The sequence below is a fragment of the Microtus oregoni genome, unplaced genomic scaffold (genome assembly GCF_018167655.1).
Source record: "Microtus oregoni isolate MIOR12 unplaced genomic scaffold, Mior012 000023F_ref0000262, whole genome shotgun sequence".
In the NCBI taxonomy this organism is placed as follows: Eukaryota; Metazoa; Chordata; class Mammalia; order Rodentia; family Cricetidae; genus Microtus; species Microtus oregoni.
In genome coordinates this window covers 501,942-522,583 of record NW_024543082.1, presented here as the reverse complement: position 1 = coordinate 522,583, position 20,642 = coordinate 501,942, and the positions used below count along the sequence as shown (strand labels likewise).

General features: G+C 43.6%; 2 protein-coding genes across 8 annotated transcripts in view; both read left to right on the top strand.

The window, feature by feature from the left end:
- Positions 1–7,997, top strand: part of Acap2 (ArfGAP with coiled-coil, ankyrin repeat and PH domains 2) — a 116,166-nt gene extending 108,169 nt beyond the window's left edge. For all 7 annotated transcript variants that reach the window (XM_041672765.1, XM_041672762.1, XM_041672764.1 and 4 more), the window contains 2 exons: positions 865–926; positions 6,574–7,997. In XM_041672765.1, the coding sequence (XP_041528699.1) occupies positions 865–926; positions 6,574–6,674 (163 nt within the window). In that variant the 3' untranslated portion in view covers positions 6,675–7,997. The remainder of the gene's footprint in view (positions 1–864; positions 927–6,573) is intronic.
- A 10,426-nt stretch (positions 7,998–18,423) lies between these two features.
- Xxylt1 (xyloside xylosyltransferase 1) overlaps positions 18,424–20,642 on the top strand; it is a 137,187-nt gene continuing 134,968 nt past the window's right edge. The window contains exon 1 of the mRNA XM_041673329.1: positions 18,424–19,003. Coding sequence (XP_041529263.1) covers positions 18,503–19,003 — 501 coding nt within the window. The 5' untranslated portion in view covers positions 18,424–18,502. The remainder of the gene's footprint in view (positions 19,004–20,642) is intronic.

Sequence of the window (20,642 nt, the reverse complement as noted above, 5' to 3'; positions counted from 1 at the left end):
ACCCTACAAACATGATGCCCCCGACCAGTCTGATCCAGACAGTCCCAAGTTCAGGACTCTCCCAGATGACTCAGTGTCAAGTTGACAACTGAAGCCAGCTAGGAAGGCTCCCCTTTCAGAGAATCCACATTGCAAGGGGATGCTTAGGAGCCTGTCTGAATCCCCAGAGTGAGAGCGGAAGGGCAGTGTCAGTGTCCACTGCTGCTGCTGCTCCTGACAGAGCACTCAGAAGAGAATGCGAGCTCCGGGAAGGCCGCAGGTGATGTGGCCAGAAGGACAAGCAGGCACCACAAAGAGCACTTTCAGAAAGAGAAGAAATACTTGCTTTCTTAATCCAATGTTACCTGTCTGCCATTGCCAGGATTCGTAACCTTTACAGAGTGTATGACCAGTATGGTAACCTTGGGAAAATGTTGGTAACCCTCAGTCATTTCCTGCAGTGCTCATATATCAAAGTATATTTCCATTATATGGAAGGATCACGTTGCTCATGTGTTGGGAACGCTCACACTCAGGGTAAGCTAGTGAAGTAGGACAGGCTGGCGCTCCCATGCTGCAGAGGCAGCGATTCCATCCATTTTCGTGGGAGTTAGGCATCCTCTGAGGCCTGGAGGACACGGGCTGTTGGAAGAGCTGTAAGGCACCTGCTTTCCTAAGAAACACTTTACTGTCTGCTCGTGAGAATGACATGGGTGGATGCGGTGAATTCTGCACTGCAGAGTGTTTGAGAAACGGAGTTTGTCTTACCGACAGATGTTGGGAAGGGACTAATTCTGCTGGCGTTCATACTGCCTGCCTATGTAACCCGTTTGTTTATGAGTCCTTGTGTTACTTCCTCTAAGAGCTCTTCTTCTTGAATTTTAGGTTACGTTTAGCAAGAATGAATGAAGAAATGCGGGAATCGGAAGGACTTTATGGACAGCCAGGTCAATATTCTACCAATAATCATACAGAAATGCAGTATAAAAAATGCATTCAGGAATTTATCAGTTTACAATTGGAAGATTCATAGCTCCTTAGCTAACTAATGTGTTGTTATAGAGATTTTATAATGTACCTGTAAATTGTGAGTTGTTAGCGGCTGGACCTACCGAATTCTCGGGTGGCTGATCCCGGACCTTTACACACTCGGACGTGTTTCTGTTTCAGTACACTTCACTTACTGTATTCAGTCAGCTCTGGCCGCTGGCATCCTTATCTGCTGTACAGATGTCTTCCACATGCGCTCCAGCAACACGCGTGACAATGGACTGTGTGCTGCAGAGGCGGCAGGAGAGCATTTCAGAAGGAATTCTTCCTCCATCCCCTTTTCTCTTCCTTTCTTCCCCCCCTTCTCCCTCCCTCTATCCCCCCCACTCTCTCTTTCTTTTTTCTTTCTTTCTTTCTTTCTTTCTTTCTTTCTATCTTTCTTTCTTTCTTTTTCTTTTCTTTTTCTTTTTTTTTGTAACAGGATTTCTCTGTATAGCCCTGGCTGTTCTGGAACTCGCTTTGTAGACCAGGCTGGCCTCAAACTCAGAGATCGATCCACCTGTCTCTGCCTCCCGAGTGCTAGAATTAAAGGCGTGTGCCACCACTGCCCAGCTTCAGAAAGAGTTCTTGTTAGCTGTCCAGCGAATATAACAAAATGGGGTTCTTTTTGTTATTCAGGGAATTTCTATACATTGTGTTCAGGGAAAATAAAACAAATTTATGTGTTTTGTATATAAAAAAGTTAGTGTGGAAAATATCAAGGAGAAGTTTATTGATGAGTTTTATATTTAATCTAAGAATGAGTTGAAGATTTAAAGTAAACCTTTACCAGTAAGTTAAAGTCCACAGTGGGTAGAGAATTAGTTTCGAGGCTGAAAAAGTTTATCTGTAGCTTCGCCCCAGGCAGTTGTACACTGCTTGCTGCGGTGAGTAGATGTATTTAGAGCAATGTTTTGTGAACCTGATGGCTAGGTAGACTTTCTAGAAAAACCTCAGTTCATGACCACTGCAGTCTTCATCTCGAGTGGTTTCCACCTGAGTCATGGTGTGAAGGGAAGAAAGAAAAGCTGATCAGATTCCCCTGTTTGATGGAAACGTGCTAGTTAGACAGCGCCACAAGGACATTGCATTCTACTTGGTGAATTTGAGTACATGAATTCTTATCTGTTTGAAATGCATACACATATTCCTAAACATTTCAGGAATTCATGACCAACGTACTTACAGACATTCACTTTTCAGTGAGAATATTTCATTTTATAAAAATGAATATTTATATTATCTTTAAAGTGGCCTGGTAAAATCCTCTCTCCTTCCTGTTGAACTGTATTTTGAATTTGTGTTAACGTCAGCCACTTACTTCATTTTGACTGCAGTCATCTCTATCAGTGTGAGGCCATTTTTTCCTCAGAGGACTGTATTTACCACTTATGTTTGGCCTGACGTACTAGGGAAGGAAAAGGCCCCGGGTCCTATGCAGACTTCTAGTCTAGGGCGGTTCACTCTAATCGTGCGGATCACTGCTGAGTCCGGATGTTCTGATGTCAGTGTACTTATTATGGGGGGGACTCAGCGCTAACTCTGGGTCTTGCCCATGTGTTTCAAAGTTGAATGTTAGATCTTGATTAAGTTCTAATTTTGTAACAGATATCTTTAAACGGTAGTATTACTAGGCCTTTTCTGAGGCCTTTGTGGTTAAGCACTTTAAATAAAAATCGATCAAAGAAAATGAGCTGGCATTTGTGAGGTAGCAGGGAACTGCAAGATTGTAAGCGAGGGGACATTTGTAGCCGTCCTGCCAGCCGCACCTTTCTTAAGGTGCTTGCTACAATGGCCGCCCAGCTGGTGAGCCACAGGTCAGAGGTCAGCGATCTATTTGCTCAGCAGATGGGAATTTGCAGGGGCAGGACCTTTCCTTTTTGCACCTCATCTAGTTCTGCCCAAGCTGCCTGGATTTCTTCTGTGTCATCCAGGAGTGCTCAGACGCCTCTTTCACTGGTGTCTGTGTGCAGGTTCATACGTAAATACAGGGACTTCCAGGTATCAATAGGAAAATCATTTTTTCTTAGTTTTAATAAAAATACAAAAACAGGCCTCACTCTAAGACTTAAAAAAATTGGCAAATTTTAATTTAGAAGTTAAAAATTAGAATTCTGCCAACCATGCCAGGTTAAAAAATAAGATGTAAAAACCTATTTGAGAAACATCTTGGAAATAATTTGATTTTGAACTCAGTATAAGGGTCCAGAGATTGAAGGTGAATGCTTCATTCGCGAGGTGTGGTGAGGTGGTGCAACAGCTGCTCTCTGCCGTTCCTCCTTTCCCCTCTGAGGCCTGGCAGAGCAGAACGTGCCGGCCTGGACAGCCACAGAGCAGACACGCACCCCCCACCCCACCCCCATCCCACCCCCACCCCACCCCCGCAGGCTGGCCCAACAGCCACTCCTCATTTTCTCTCTGCATCTTACTGTATTTTCTTTGCCTGACTCCTTTATCACTAGCAATAGGAGGGAAGCGGCAGAGCTCTGAGCAGTTCGGAGGTAGAGAAACTGTCAGTCTTTTGATAGTGACAGGTCCACTATTTAGAGGACTTGGTTAAAATGCTTGGCAATCAGGGGCTTCTAGGAAACCCCATTTCTAAACGTGTGTCTACAGTCCCACGGACACACTTTTTTTTGCAGGCAGTATTAAGAGCACACAGCTTCCGAAGGAAGGGGGTTCTTTTCGCAGCTTTTGAGAACTCTCAGGAGGCCTGGCAGGGCGCAGTAATGTGGTGGGAATTCATTTCTGTGCTTCCTGCCTCTGCTCTGGGTCTCTTGAGCGCTGGCAGGTTCTAAGCCAGCAGAGAATCGCTGCCTTAGGGAGCCACTCCCGTCATGTGAGCTGTGGCTTCTGGGACCTAGCCAGTCATTTGTGAAGGAAAGTGCTCCCAGCCAAAAGGGGCGGGTTGATGCCTGTGCTCCCAGAGAGTGGGTGTTACATCCTCTGAGAGCTTTCATTTCAGTAGTGAGGCCACCGAACCTTGCCTGTCACACTGACGGCTGTAGTGATGAGCGTTCCGAATGCCAAAAACCAAAGGGGTTTTAAACCGGCAGCGCAAACACAGCAGCCTGTATTTTAAAAGTTCAGAATTGTTCAGGCACACAAAAAACTCGAACTTTCTGAATGGGGAAAAATATGATTAAGTAATTTAAAGAATATGCTTAGCTGTTTTGTAGTAAGTTGTTCCGTGTATTAATAGGAAGATTCCAGGGCAATGTATTCTGGAATCTTGTTTATGTGTTCTAGTTAAAACAAATTAGATTTGCCTCGGGGAAATATTCAAGTGATTAAAATTCTCCTTAAAGTTTAGATAATGAAGCTCACTTTGTGTCGACTGTTTTAAGTAAATCACTGTTGTTGTTTTGGACAGCACATTTTGAGGTCTAAGGAAGGTAGCGTATTAATAGTGCATTATTCATTTAAAAAACTGATCTTACGAGTTTTGTGTATGAAGCTAGAAACTTCCTTTTGTATTGTGTGGACTCTTAGCCGTTTGCAGTCAGTGAGACCAATGATTACTACAGCACCACACTCTCCTTCCAGGACACGTTGAATTCCATGAATGGAAGGTCTTATAATTAGTTTTGCATGGTACAATGGTTTTACTAAAACTGTACTTGTGTAATATGTGCTAGGTGACTTAAAAATCAAACACTAGAAAACCGTAAAGAAAAGCAGCTCGCTATACACAGAATATGCACCGCTGAATGTAGAAGCCATACATCGCCATTGTACCGCTGTAACACTTGAGAGCACTCACCTGGTGCTATCTGTGAACGGCTTGGCGTCAGCGTCTGCTAGACGTCAGCGTCTGCTAGACCCGCCTCCCGTTTCTTCCTGGATATATAATGTGTGCCTTTTACGTTCCTTCTGGTGTCGAATGGTAAAATCAATGTGGTATTTTTGTATTATAATCTGCACTTTACACTTTCTTGAAAAGTAAAATCCTAGACTATCTGAATAGTATTTTAAAAATATTTATAATGTTTACAATAAATATTTTACATATTTTACTTCAACATCTAAAAAGAGAAAAAAATTAAAGTATTTTGTATGGTTTGTTAATTGTTATTTAATGTTGCGCTCCTGAGTTTATTTCGTGTCCTGTAGGATGGCCAAGCACAAGAGTAGGTCGTAGTTTGTCGTGCTCTAATTGGACGGTCTGGCCAGTTCCAGCGGACTGGCCTTTAGTGTGCTCCGGTCGAGTGTCGGGAGTCAGCTCTCACCTCCAGCCAGCCCGTTAACACTCTCTTCTCACTGTATTTTCCCGTTTTAAAGTAGATTAGTTAGGGTTAACTGATTTCTGTCATGGTTCAATTTCCCAGATTTTAATAAATTGCTTTTTACATAGACTGAATATTTAAAGTACTACATATTAAGATATTAAAGCCTTTTTATTAAAATTCTTACGTTATGATTTTAGGTCTTTTAAATAGATTTTTACCTGGCCCCCTCAGTATTTTTCTAATTCTCTAGCCTTTGGTATGACATCTCTGTGCTTTATAATAATCTCGCTTTGTAAGACTTCGAGAGCTTACTGTGCTGTTAACAAGATCTGTGATAATGAGATTGTTGTAAGATGGGATGCAGGTTATCTCAGAGGATCTAATGATTGACCCCTGTAATGACGAGAGTCTTATAAAACAGTACCCTATGCTCAAGCGAGAGTAGAATTGCGCCAGGAGTCTGTGCCAATGCAGTGTTCGGCTGGACGTGTCATGATAAGCAAGCCGTCCTGGAAATAAGATTTCTCCCCTCGAGGGATTAATTTATACGTGTGCATATGGTTCCTTGGTGAGAAGAATTGTTCCCCGCTTGCCGTACGTCCTCAGCTCTAATTTTACATTTCTGTAAGAGTGCTGAGGGTCCACACGTTTGTTCCTCCGACTGTGAGTAGATTCTTGGCTATCCTTTCCGATTGCATAGCAGTCCCGCTCGTGAGTCACCAGACAGTGTGGAGCTCTGGTTTTGCAGTCACGCTCTGGCCTTGTGATTAGTGAATTTACCGGGCAGTGGGTCAGACGCGTTAGTTCTCAGCCTCAGAGGGTATGCGAGCTCCCTTTCACCAACAGCTGTTTCAGCATAAAGCGCTTCGAGCTGAAGATGGTGCAGGAAGCTCTTCGTAGCTGTTGCCCAGCTTGTCTCCTTGGTAACCTGCATCCATCAGAACCTTGACTAGTATTTGGCTTTAGTCATTTCCTTTAACTTTTATTCAGCAAAGTATTTTCTTATAAAATGTGCTATGTACTTCATCTCATAACCTCTCTTCTTTCGTGTGCTAACGAATGTTTCTTCACATTGCTTTCAAACGCTTGCATCTTGCTCCTCTCTAACTCTGAGCTCCCCTGCCACACATCTGAGATGCTTCTCTCAGGTACAGCTTCCCTTTCTTTCGTACTTTTCTGATGTTATTTTTAGTTGGCTTTTTTCCTTCCAAAAATGCTCTTGGAACAAAACTTGAATGTAATGAGCCCTAAAATAGTACGAGTAAAAGCATATGTTGTTCTATTAACGCCTTAGCTGTATACATTTTAAAAGTGTCTTTGTTTTACTTTCATGCAGGTGATGAAACTTACCAGGACATTTTTCGTGATTTTTCTCAAATGGCATCCAATAATCCAGAGAAACTCAATCGTTTCCAGCAAGATTCACAGAAGTTCTGAGCCTTTTAAAGAGGGGAAACTATGAAATTTGGTGAATTACTAATGTGTACAACCAAAATCTTACACCTTTTTTTAACTGCTTTAATTCTACTTGATTTTAGTAGACATTGAATTGTTTGGAGAAAAATGGTACCCATTCATTGGTATTTTTGTAAATGAAAACAGATCTCTCATGGTTGGGAAAGGGAGAAATCCACTATAATTCCTCTTTTATTTAAGAAGAAAAAGACTGTTTAACGGGTGTGCTTTTATATAAAGTTGTATCCAGATATAAGCGATCTCCTAAGTTCCGAGATGCTTACACTGTTGGGCCCGTGTACCTTTGCCTTGGGTAGTGCCCTGCTTCTCCCCAGGAACACTCAGTCACTATGTCTGCACCAAGTGGGAGCCAGTTTGCTTACCTGTATCGAGGATGTATCTTTTCTACAGCTTCGCTGATAATTGTTGGTGGTTTAGAAATATGTACGTGTGTTTCCTGGTAGCTTAGCTGTGGTACTCACGGTATATGATGTCATTGCTAGGACTAGTGAGGATGCCCCTCCTTTGCTCAGAGATGCCATTGCATGTCAGGACTTTAGCAAACATGGTGACTGTCCAGTAGACCACGCTTTAGTCTTTAGACTTATTTCATCTTGTGGTGCAAAGGAGCTCATTCCGTTTTCTTCCTTCAGTCACCGCAAGACTCCCAGCTCAGTTTTTATTGTTGGGTTGATTTCCTAAAACCTTGAAAAGATCATCAGTGCAATAAAACTGTATTTCAGAAGTTGACTATTGCAAAATTGGGCTTTCACCAAAACACGGTGATTTCAAAGATAATGTAGGTCATTTTATATTTGGAATTTATCCATTTTAAGCTATATATATGTATATTTACTATTACTCCTGGTGAAAGAAAAATCTCCATGTAAAAGAAGAAAAAGCTAATTTTTTTTCTGTTTATACTAAAATTTACCAGCAATAAATTCCTTTTATTTTTTCTACATTTATCTTGTTTACTATACAACAGTATACATTCTTTTAAATTGTATCCTGTATATAGCTTTAGAATTAAGTAAAATATGTCATTGACCTTTGAGTTCCAAAATTACGAGTATGTGATACAGTTTGGTCAGATTCCACCTCTGATTGACACGTCTTGTCAAAGTATGGAATGAATAAATAATTGCCTTGTGGTTCATTTCCAGCACTGTTGATGACATTTAATCTTTTAGAGATTGTATGTAAGTAGCATTGATACTCAGCTTCACAGAAACATTTTTAAATGTGTATATATATATATATATAATTATAGTCAATTAAATAAAAAAATTACCATTTCCCCCACAGTATGTAGAGCCTTACTTTGATTAAATATGAAATCTGAATCTAAGCAGAAATCATACTGCGATAAATTCTCAACACAGATATGGTCCCCTGGCTCAGCCGAATTGCAAGCTTATAGTGCTTATTTCATAAGTCCCCACACGTTAGAGATCTGCTGTGATTTTTATTTCTATTTGATTTCTATTTGAGGAAGCACAGACTTCCACAGGATGGAAGGAATCTGGCCTTGTCGGTATTTTGTTAAAGGCAAAAGTCTAATTTTAATTGGTGTGTGTTTTGAAATTTATTGTCCTAACACATATTCAAGGAAGAGCAGGCTAAAGAAAGAACCAGAGGGAAGAAGCCCACCTCTTCTCCTCAGTGCCCGTTCTCGGTCACTGTGGAGCTCCTGCCTCGTCTGTGGAGGTGCGGATGGGCTTCCCTTTCAGCTGCTGGGGACAGTCCTCTGGACCTGTCTGCCTCCCTCCCTGATGTGTGTCAGAAGTCCTTGGTGTGACAGTCAGTAGTGTCTGCTGCCCTTTAATGGCTAGAGTGTTTTTGAAATAAGCCTTAAAGATTCAGGTGTGTGTGAAATGCCTTGAAGATCATCGTGGTTCTGAGTATCTTCAGAACAAGCTTCATCTTTTTTGATCGCATGGAGCCTGGCAATGCAAGAACATGTTTTTATGGCTCACTTAGTTTTCTCAACGTGCTGAGAAATTGAATGACGGAAAGGGAATGGAGTCTAGCAAGGCTTTAAATTTCTATCATGAAGTAGATCGGCTCTTAGATGAGTTTTGCTGTGTTCACCAATAGCTTTATGTGGCGTGTTGTGCAGTATTCCATACAGTAGGAGAGATGAATATCCACAATGCCAGGCACACACTCAGGCCGCTCTTTCCGATTGCTCTGTGTTCTCTGCAGGACAGACATGCTGAGAAAAATTTGATGATTTTTTTTTTTTTTTTTTTTTTTTTTTGGTTTTTCGAGACAGGGTTTCTCTGTAGCTTTGGTTCCTGTCCTGGAACTAGCTCTTGTAGACCAGGCTGGCCTCGAACTCCCAGAGATCCGCCTGCCTCTGCCTCCCGAGTGCTGGGATTAAAGGTGCGCGCAACTACAAGTTTGATTCTTTATTAGCCTGTTCACTCTTTTTTATGCTCTCATTAATGGAAACAATTGGATTACTGCCAAAATAAGAACAGAGGCACAATGAAGGATGCACAAAATGTGGCTTTAACACGGGCACGGATAAAGGTGATCGAGTAGCCATTCCCCAGGCTTCACTGAGACACTTACTCATTTAACATTTCCAAGATTTTAAGTTCATCTTCAGTACAGTCCTTGGAAATGAAAAGCTTCCAGCATTACAGGGTGCCTGACTGACTGATGCCGGTGTCTGCCGTGGTGCCGCAAACTTTGGTGTTTGCTTCCCCCAAAGTAATCCAGCGGGCAGCTTGTGTTTTAGCACCTCACAGGTGCATTCTGGGGGGAAAATTATATGCTTATATTTTAGAGAATTTATGTTTGTGATCATGTTGGCAGTGTTTAAAAGTACATTTTTCTGCATATTAGATATGATCATGAACCAAGTTGTTTTATTTAAACCTAAACTTGCTACCCACTCTGAATAATTGGACATTCCTAGACCACTCATTCTCAGGTCAACTTTCTGTGTTGCTGCATTTTTTTAAAAAATGAAATCTTATGTTCATCATAACTTTAGTTCACATCCTTCTTGGATCCAGGGCTCCTCACAAATAAAGCGAATGGCTGAAACAAAGGGAACTTCTAAAGCCTCCCTTTGTGTACCTGTCCCCGGAGGCTTGCAGGAGGACACCTGCAGTCTTAGCCCACAAGCAGCAGCCTGGCCCCGGGCTTCATCCCAGCCCCCTCTTGTTTTACAGAGCTGACCCATAGTCTAGCTCTGACATAAGCTCCTAAAGCACGTGTGTCCTGGGAGGATTGGCATCACTGTCAAGTAGCAGCTTTCCCTGAGTTTGAAAAGAGGCTCCAGAAACACGGGAGAACCTCGTCACGTTTAAAGGACTAGATTGGAATTTGAAAGCATCAAATTGTAAAAAAAAAAAAAAAAGTCTGCATTTTGTACAATAGCAAACATTAATAAAAAGCCAAATATTATAAAGTTAAACTCACCTTTTATTAACTTTTTGATGTCATAGCCATAGAAAGGACTTGGATTCAGTCTGGCTGAGTCCTGACACCCAGAAGGATGTTTTGTGGGCATCTTTTTCTGTTTACATAAATGGGGATCATGTGGACAAAGGAAGATTTAATTAACTAGAATTTTTCTTTGCATTGATCTTCTCACTATCTCATTTTCTAGGATTTTCTCATTCCCCAGCCCTATTTTGGGTATTAATTTTTAACAGGGAAAGCTTGCTGTGCTATCAAGTTGTTAGCACCTTTTCATATGAAAGGCTAAAGGGTAACTTTTGGAAATGACAAGCTCCTTTTTAAAAATATCTGTTTACGTGCTTTGTGATATTTCTGGATCATTCCGGTCATAAAGACTGATCACATGTACTATTTCTTGCTGCCTATGAAAAGGATTTTAAGAATGTATAACCAACACTCCATTAGTTTTTATTAGTGTGTAGATTTGTATCTAATTCATGAATGTAGTTTTTCTGTAGTTTGTCATTGTAAATGGAGCAAAGTACATTATCTTTATAGTTATTCTAAAATGTACATTATGTAAGAATTGTAAATATACTTCATTACTTTGTATGCTGAAAATTTACAATAATAAGTCAATAAAAATATCTCACTTCTGGCGCAGTCACTGTGGTGCTCAGATTTCTTTTGAACTGTGTGGTGGCTGCCTAACATCTGTTCTAGTTAAAGTCCAGCCTGACTCTCCGACCCTTCCAAGGAATGGCAATTCATGTTGATCCTGTTTACCGATTACTTCCATTCAGAAAAACATTTGGATCCTTTAAATATTTTCTTCTTGCCAATTTCAGAGATGCTGTAGCCCTTGCTTCATGAACTAAAGACCACGAGAGACATTCTTGACTCTTCTGCTTCTCCCCATTATGGTTGATATGTTTGTTGGCATTCCTGATCTTGGCAGCACACCTGTAGCCCATCCTTTCATTAAAACAAAACCCCGCTCCCATGTGAATGGATCCGAGGGAAAGGTGTAGTAATAGGGGGCGCGGCGGGGCTGCCTCCCCGGCACCCCGTCCGCCTGCTCGGCTAGCTTATGCCCCAAAATAATTACACGGAAACTGTATTCTTTTAATCACTGCTTGGCCCATTCTCTTCTAGGCTAATTCTCACATATTAATTTAGCCCATTTCTAATCATCTGTGTGTAGCACCCCAAGGTGCGCTTACCGGAAAGATTCTAGCCTATGTCCATCCTGGGTCTGAGCTTCATCCCGGGAGCAGGGCATGGCGTCTCTCTCAGGCGTCTGCTCCAGAGAGGAGAGCTGTCGAGACTGAGCTCACTTCCTCTTCCTCCTAGTGTTCTGTTCTGTTTACTCCTCCCACCTATCCTCTAACCAATAAAATGGGCCAAGGCAGTTCCTTTATTAGCCAATGACCTTCCTCCATCATTTCCCCTTTTTCGGTTTAAACAAAAAAAAAAAAGGCTTTAACTTTAACATAGCAAAATTACATATAACAAAACAGTTATCAAGTAAAAGTTACAATAATCTTTATCATAACTAAGGAAAACTATAACTAACTATTCTTAACTCCATCAAAGACTCCAGAAAGATACAATACTACATAAGCAAACAAGAAAAAAGCAACTTTTAAAACTCTAGAAATGACAGAGACATCTTGCTGCCTGGACAGTCACCCAAAGTTCCTCTGTACCGTTGGGGCATCCATCTTCAGCCTTCAGGCCCATGCTATCCAGCAGACATTTCCATAAAGCAGGAAAATTCAAAGTCAGTTCAGTCACTATCTGTTGTGTCCTGCAGAATGTCTCGCAGACTCTTTCATGAATCAGGAACCCCAAAAGATCATCTCACCTTAGGCAAGTTCAGTAGTCCTCTCTCTGCGGGTTCTCTGTGTCCAGTTTATGCAATAGTCCAGGCAAGAGCAGTTTCTTGCCCAAATGGCTATCAAACTCCAAAAGGTGCCTCTTCGATGCCCATCTTCCTCTTGAAGTAGATTGGTGCTGCCAGGAGCAGAGTGTCTCATTGTCATGAAAAGTCCTCAGTTATTAAAACATTAAATGTCCTATTCTGTAATCTTTGAAAGACATGAAGAATGTCTATCTAAAATATATCTCTATATATCTAAAAAAATCTAACATGACTACAAGCTTTACTATTATCGATGATTATCCATTAACAACCTATATTTCTTAATTATACAGTACATATTTAAATGAACTACACAGTCACAATACCTTAATCAAAATCAGAAACACTTATACATATAACAAAATTGACCTTAAATCTCTATCAATAAAGCAAAATCTATACTAATGCAAATTATTCATACCTATATCATATCCCCCTTTAAATGTAAAAGAACGTTTATAAACCATATTTGGGAACATGGGCACAGTTTTTTTCTCTCCAAACTGCTTCCTGCTGAATGGGGGCGTCGTTAATTAGGTCTTTCATGGTATAACCTGTGTGCTAGTTTCATCTCAGTTGGCAGTTGAGCAAAGCAATTTTTTGAAGGCGTGCACTGGAACCATTCAGGAGGACGTGGTCCATCATACCAAATCGGAATAGAAGAAATGAACAGCGTCTCATCCTCTGTGAAAACAAAATAAGAAACTCCTTTCCAAAGTATCATATCCTTAGATCCAAATTCAAAATATCTATGTTGGATTAGTTCAGCAGTATTTATAAATAAATATCTTTTAGCAGCTGTTGCTCCTTCCTCAGCATTCAAATAATTCAAAGAGAGCATAATAGCATACAGTATCAAGATTCTCTGTGTATTTTCTATCTTTGTACAGCTTTGTTTTAACCTCTATTTCATTTATTTTTACTTTTAACTTTTTGCTTTTTGATACAGGTTCTCTGTATCTTTGACCTGCAGTAACTCTGTAGACCAGGCTGTCTTTGAACTCTCAGAGATCAGCCTGTCTCTGCCTCCCAGGCATTGGGATTAAAGGCGTGTGCTACCACACCTTGAAGTCACAGAGGTCAATCTCCCTCTGCCTACCAAGTGTTGGGATTAAAGGTGTGTACTACACACAACAACTCTCTTCCTTTTTTTTGTTACTTTAAGAACTTTAAATTTTAGTCTGCATATATTTTTAACACACTTCAAACCATTTAGAAATTTTCTTTGTCTTTGAATCTCTCTTTACTGTATATCTCTCTTTTTCTGACCACATGAGCCTTTAAATTACTGAGCAATATGGGTAGGATTAAAGGCGTGACTTTGCCAGCTAGATCCAGTCCATTCCTTAGCTTTCCAGCCTCATGGCGGATATACAGGCTGTAGCCACGTTTACTGCAACAACTGTATGGCATTTCAAGGTCCCTGCCAGCAAGTGAGCTACAACAGACAACACTCAAGTCCTCTCTAGGTAGCCGGCCCTCCTGCCTCAAACAGTCAGAGTTTGCCCTGGCAGGATGGCCCAGAAAGCCGGCATTTTTAAATGGTGCAGCTTTTTTCCTGCTATGGCTGAAAACCGAAAAGCATGCGTTCAGCTTTTCGTCAACACCGTTTAAGTGTTTCATGGCAGGAACTCTTAGTAAGCTGCAGGGTTTTGCAGCTAAAGCTGAGTCAGGAAGCCTCTCTTAGATATGGCACTTGCTTGCCTCTGGCAAGTAGAGTAGACCCGAGAAATTGCTGCTACCAAGAAACCAGGCACATGCTTTCATTTTGTTCTAGAATTACTTCCCAAGCTGTCTGAGGCTTTATGTGGAAGCAGTTGTCCACGTGGGCGACATATGTAGTAATAGGGGGCGCGGCGGGGCTGCCTCCCCGGCACCCTGTCCGCTTGCTCGGCTAGTTTATGCCCCAAAATAATTACACAGAAACTGTATTCTTTTAATCACTGCTTGGCCCATTCTCTTCTAGGCTAATTCTCACATATTAATTTAGCCCATTTCTAATCATCTGTGTGTAGCACCCCAAGGTGCGCTTACCGGAAAGATTCTAGCCTATGTCCATCCTGGGTCGGAGCTTCATCCCGGGAGCAGGGCATGGCGTCTCTCTCAGGCGTCTGCTCCAGAGAGGAGAGCTGTCGAGACTGAGCTCACTTCCTCTTCCTCCTAGTGTTCTGTTCTGTTTACTCCTCCCACCTATCCTCTAACCAATAAAATGGGCCAAGGCAGTTCCTTTATTAGCCAATGACCTTCCTCCATCAGAAAGGAGCGCTGAACCGCGGATCTGGAAGCTAAACTGGGCTCTCACAGTTAGTTCAGAGCAGATGCAGACTCCCAAGTGATCTGCCTTACAAACCCGCATCTCATTTTCGAAGCAGTCTCAAAAAGAGAACCCACACAAGTGTTTTAGATGAAGGCTAAGAGCCTGTTTCTTTTTTTTTTAATTTTATTTATTTGTTTGTTTGTTCATTTATTATATATACAATATTCTGTCTGTGTGTATGCCTGCAGGCCAGAAGAGGGCACCAGACCCCATTACAGATGGTTGTGAGCCACCATGTGGTTGCTGGGAATTGAACTCAGGACCTTTGAAAGAGCAGGCAATGCTCTTAACCTCTGAGCCATCTCTCCAGCCCCCAGCCCGTTTCTTTTCTTATTGTGAAAAAGAGTTCGTCTTCACTGCAAAGATAAAGTTTATGTAACTGAAAAGGGCTAGGTATGATGGCATGTGCTTGGAATCTCAGCACGTTGGGAGTTGGAGGCAGCATGAGTCCAACTCCCAACAAGCAATCAGTAATGTCACTCAGAAAACAAGACTCAAGTAAAAGAAAAATCATCTGCAATTCTGTCACCTACCTGTGCTGTCCAAAAAAATAAGCCAGTAGCTACAGGTGACCATTTATTTCATGTGCATGTGTGCATGCTTATGTGTTTGTGGGTGCCTGTATGTGCGGGTGCAAGTGAACATGTCTGTGTGGAGAACAGTGCATCCTTGGATCCCATTCCGCCTCAGGTACAGTTTATATTGTTTACTTGAGGAAAAGTCTCTCACTGGCCTGGGGCTTGTCAATTAGACTAGACTAGATGGGCAGTGAACCCCAAGATATTACCTCTGCCTCCCCCGTGGCAGTACTGGGATGTGCAGCACACCTGACATTTTGTCATGGGTCCTGGTGACCAAACTCACATCTTTCTGCTGCTTGTGTGGCAGGCACTCTATTGCCTGAGCTGTTTCTCCAGTCTGCACAAGTCCCTGTTAATCAGAATTCGGCGACAGCAAGTTCCGTTTTCAGCCATAGAAGTACGTTTTGATTTATGCTGCTGAGGAAGCTGCCCCCGTGGAGCCCTTCTAGAACTTAATGTCTTTACACACTTACACCGCTGACAATACTGCTTTCTGGTCTTCTTTTAGTTAGTTGGGGAGCATTTAAAAACCTTGCTGAGGAATTTCAGATGTGCCAGCATCATTTTAGTAGTCGTGGACTCAACGGCAGTATTGCTTCGGGTTTCAGCTCCCACTGACAGGTCTCGTTTTCCCTGGACCATATTCGAAACGCCACCAGCAGATCATTGGGTGTGAATCCCTGAAAGGACCTTGTGTAATGATGTAGTACCTCCTTAAATCGTGCAAGACTATCATTTTTTTCAGGTGTCTCAAATATGGTTTTCCCAAGTCACTCCGCACATGTTCATATGTTGCAGTTGGCTAATATGTCTCAAATTTATAGGTTTCACATGCAGTTGATGAGTACATCAGTTATTGTTTGTTTTTGAGTTGGCCAGACAGTTCCTTGGATCGTCTTGAACTTGCTCTCCAGAATAGGCTGGCCTCGAAATCTGCCCACCTCTGAATATTGTCACTTTTAACGACTGCAATACATTGCTTGCCTAAGCAGTTCATCGGTAATTACTCAATACCCATTTTTTTTTAAATATTTATTTATTTATTTATTTTTAAATATTTATTTATTTACTTATTATGTATACAATATTCTGTCTGTATGTATTCCTGCAGGCCAGAAGAAGGCACCAGACCTCATTACAGATGGTTGTGAGCCACCATGTGGTTGCTGGGAATTGAACTCAGGACCTTTGGAAGAGCAGGCAATGCTCTTAACCTCTGAGCCATCTCTCCAGCCCCCTCAATACCCATATTTTGCTCTCATAAATCTTGCTCTTAGAACTAAATCTTTTATCTCTAGGAGCCAGTCACATAGGCCCGCAACTGTACAAGAAAACCGAAGCCTACCAGCTAGCTCTGAACTCACAGGCACCGTGATGCCTTAGCCTTCCGAATTGCTGGGATTACAGCTACCACACCTGGCCTCTTACAGCTAAATATTTTAGGATGTTGTTATTTCCTTAGAGTAAATTCCTGGAAGTGAAAATGCTGGTTTGACTGGTATTTTTGAGGCTTGTTTATCCTATTGGAGGCTTGTTCAACAGTGGAAATATTTGATTAAAAATAGTATCGACTGTTCATTTAGAGCCTATTCAAGAAAGAAAGATGGACTAGATAGTGTGTAGGTGGTTGTCACACAGTCACTAATGATGGTCTAAGTCTACACACTGGCGGAAGGAGTTTAGAGACTATAATCCATGCTCTGAAGTAAATATGGAATTTACTCTATAGGAAAACCCAGCTCCCTAATATCTGATTAGAAATCATATATTTTGACCAAAGTTAAACTTACCTCTAGCGTTACTGCGCATATCAGCGTTTTTGTCTATATGGGCACATTACGATATAGCCAAGTTTGTGCATTTTAGCTGAGAACAGATCAATGCAGAGAAATAGCAAGTAAAAATTAATGCCAGGTGCTGATAGATCAGGCAATGGAAATTTTGTGCAGAGCATTTGAGTATTTTCCTGACTTAGATAAAATTTAAATCAACTTTATTTCTTTTGCATAAATGAAAGGACTCAAAGTCTGAAAATAAAGCATCAGTTGAAAAAAGGTAGAATAAGTGCCAGAGGGAAAGCCCGCTGTATTGACGGTATGAATGGGGACTCAGAGGCACGGGCTGCACAATTATGTAATTATTTAGAGACATAACATTATGTTTTGGGGCAGTATTTATAAGTACCCCCAGAAAATTTCTGGTTACTAAATTTTTGTCTGTTGGATATTTACACTTATTTTGGTAAATTTAATGTCTTTGAAATATTTATTCAATGTGAGGCACTTTAAAAAACAATCTGTGTCTTTCTTATCTGTGATAGTAGTGTTGGCTTCATTTTCAGAGTAACCAAGTAACTGCTGGGCATGCAATAGCCTGCAGTGGTAGAACTGGCCTGGACTTTCCATCCCGTGACTTCCAGCCTTGGAGGTTTAGAGAGATACAATGCCAAGTTTGATTTATGCATCGGAAAGCCCATGTTCTGGGCACTTGTAATACCTACATATTATGGAGTGGTGGGCATCAGGTGACTACCAACTGTGGTCATTCTGCCACCTGGGGTCCCTCGGGCCTGTTTGGGACGGCAGATGCTTTTCGGAAGTGTTGTTCCGATAGAAAAGGGCAGAGCTGAAGATGATTGTGATGCTGGGACAGGTGAGCCCCGTTTTCACGCGGGAGAAACGTGTGTCATAAACCTGGGATTTTCGTGCATTTTCACCTCCACCTCTTTCAAGTATGCAGAAATTTACTTCAGAACGCTTGGTCTATCATCACGTCTTAGAAATTTGAAGTTAATGAACATTTGTCCATCTGGTCTTGTCTGACTGACTAGGGTTAAAATGACTACAGGCTAGTTACTTCAGTATGCCCCAGTTAAAAATTTTAAAAAACTTTCTGGGACATTTCAGTCTTTCCGTTGAGGGTTTCAATACTGATGCTCCTCAGGGACTCTCTGAAGGGAGGATGATGTTTTGAACAGCTAGGTCCCTCTGCTGGCCGCACATATTCTCTGGGTTATACCAGAGGTGCTAAATGGGATAGCGAAGCCATTTTCATTTGGGGTGTTGTAAACTTCTGTTTGAAACAGGAAGGAACTTTCTAGTTTAAATGTTTTGGCTCCAGCTAGTTTATTAAAAGGCGGGAGAGGCAGCTAAAGCTTCTAAAAAACAAGAAGAGAAATGTGGAGAAAAGTTAACGTTTTCGAGTTCTGCATTTATGAGTTTAAGTTCAATATTATCCTACGTTGGGGTGTAATTTCAAGACCCAGCCTAGCAGCTATATCCCTCCCTAGCCCTCTGAGCCGAGTAGGTCGACCCCGTCTAGTTTCTAGCTTCAGTCCGCGGGTCTCAAGCCTGGCAGCTAAACTACGAAGGGGCCATCTCGAGGTTAATCCCTCGGAACCTAGGACCTAGCGGGGCCTGCGGTGGCCCCGCCTTTCACGCATCCACGCTCACGATTGGCTCGGGGCAGCGCGGGCACGCCCCCGCCATGGCCGCCGCCGGCTGCGGGGCTGGGGGCCCTGGAGCGCCGGTGTGAGCGGGCCCGGCTGCTGGGCGGCGGGCTGGGGCGCATGGGCCTCCTCCGAGGCGGGGCTGCGTGCGCTCGGGCCATGGCGCGCCTGGGCGCGCTGCGCTCGCACTACTGCGCGCTGCTGCTGGCCGCGGCGCTGGCGGTGTGCGCCTTCTACTACCTGGGCTCGGGCCGGGAGACTTTCTCCAGCGCCACCAAGAGGCTGAAGGAGGCCCGCGCCGGGGTCGCCGCGCCTACGCCGCCCCCGCTGGACCTGGCCCGGGGCTCCGTGGTGCCGGCCTCGGGTGCCAAGGCCAAGAGCCTGGAGAGCGGCGCGGCCGTGCCGGTGGACTACCACCTGCTGATGATGTTCACCAAGGCGGAGCACAACGCGGCGCTGCAGGCCAAGGCCCGGGTGGCGCTGCGCTCACTGCTGCGCCTCGCCAAGTTCGAGGCGCACGAGGTGCTTAACCTCCACTTCGTGAGCGAGGAGGCCAGCCGCGAGGTGGCCAAGGCCCTGCTGCGGGAGCTCCTGCCGCCCGCCGCCGGTTTCAAGTGCAAGGTGAGCGGTGGGTGGCCCTTGCCTGCACTCTGAGCAGTTTTTGGCGGCTCCAGTGAGCGTCGGCCCTTTCCTATGCCTGTAGTCTGTCTGATTCCCTCTACCTTGCCCGGTGCATGCATGCCCAGCACATGCATGCCCAGTATGCTGGAGATCTGGTCTGGGGGCGTGTCCCAGAACCAGACTAGCTCAGCTGAGCCGAAGGGGATCTGCCCTGTTAACTAGTCCGTCTCCCGCTTCATTCAGCACTGCTTCATTCACGGGAGAATCAGCCTGCCCCATTTTGCTAGCTTCCCAGCATGCCTAAGAAGTGCCTTCACAGTCTACATTCCTTTTAATATTCCGAGGAGGGAACTGTTCATTTTGAAGACACCAGTAGTCATCTTTCTGAGCAAAGTGTGCCGGACAGGGTCTGGGAGAAGCCTCTAGAAGTCGTGGTTGAACTGGAATTCCTCAGTAGAAGTCAGGGTATTGCAATCGTTTTGGTTCTCCTTGGAAACCATCTCGTGTCCTCTCTGTGCCCTTTTCCTTCCTGCCCTTAAGGACATGAACCAGTTAGAGAGGCCGCAGGTTCCTCCTCCAGGGGAAGAGAAAGCTCAAAGAGATGCAGATATGAACCCACCAGCCTGCCTTCCTGGCAGCTCCCACGTCTTTCATCTTCTGATTTATCACTTGCCTCTGCCTGTCCGGGATTGGACTCTTGACCAGCTGGTTCTCCTCATCAACTTGCTTGCCCTGTTTGGACCCTGTATTGTGTAGAGGGGTCGAGTCTGCTTATTGGGTAATGGGTTAGGACATCTTAAAGGATGGCATCAGATGGTGGTGGAAGGACAGGGAGGCACGAACAATATTCCCTGTGTCTGTGCCTAGCTTGGTGACTATCAGGAGCTGCTGCCAGGGCCATGCTGGGTTCAGGGGTCCGTAGCTGACTACATTGTCACGCCCCAGTTGCTTGGTGAGGCTCTGCTGTCAGCCTGGTTTTATTCTCTGACTTCACCTCTCTTTCCCATAAATGTGCCAATGTCCTCATTTTATTTTATTTTTTTGGAGACACCATCTTGTTATGTACATCAGGAGGGCAGCTGAACTCACAGTCTCCCTGCTGTTGTCTCCTGAGTGCTGGATTATAGGTGCTTGTAGGCCAGGCGCTCCCCTCACGTCCGGATCTCACTGTGGTCTAAGCTGTCCCGGGAATTCACTGTGGAGCTCAGGCTGGCCTCACACTAGTGCCAATACTCCTGAGGGCTCCATCGTTTGTGTGTCATGCACCACGCTTCCTAACGCTATTGAAGGTGGCCTTACACAAGCTGTCTTCTCCACCCAGAATGTCCCTTCTTCCCTCTCCGGAACCTTCCGTGTCCAGTCCTTCATAGCTTCCAATCTTGCTTCCCCTCATAGCATTGAAGATATGTTTTCTGCACTGGGCGGATGAGTCCGTCAGGATAACTGCTACAGTCAGGAAAGGGTACCTGGGCTGGACTTTCGTCCTGTAGGAGGCCTAGGAGCTTCTGGCTGAAGGGGTGGATTTGTTCCAGCGCCTTCCTGCTTTACTGATCTGGAATTTCAGAGGTAGCTCAGCCTACCCTGTTTGGTCCTCTGGGCTCTGACGTTGGAGAAGCTTTCCTGTTTCAGGGAGAAGGCC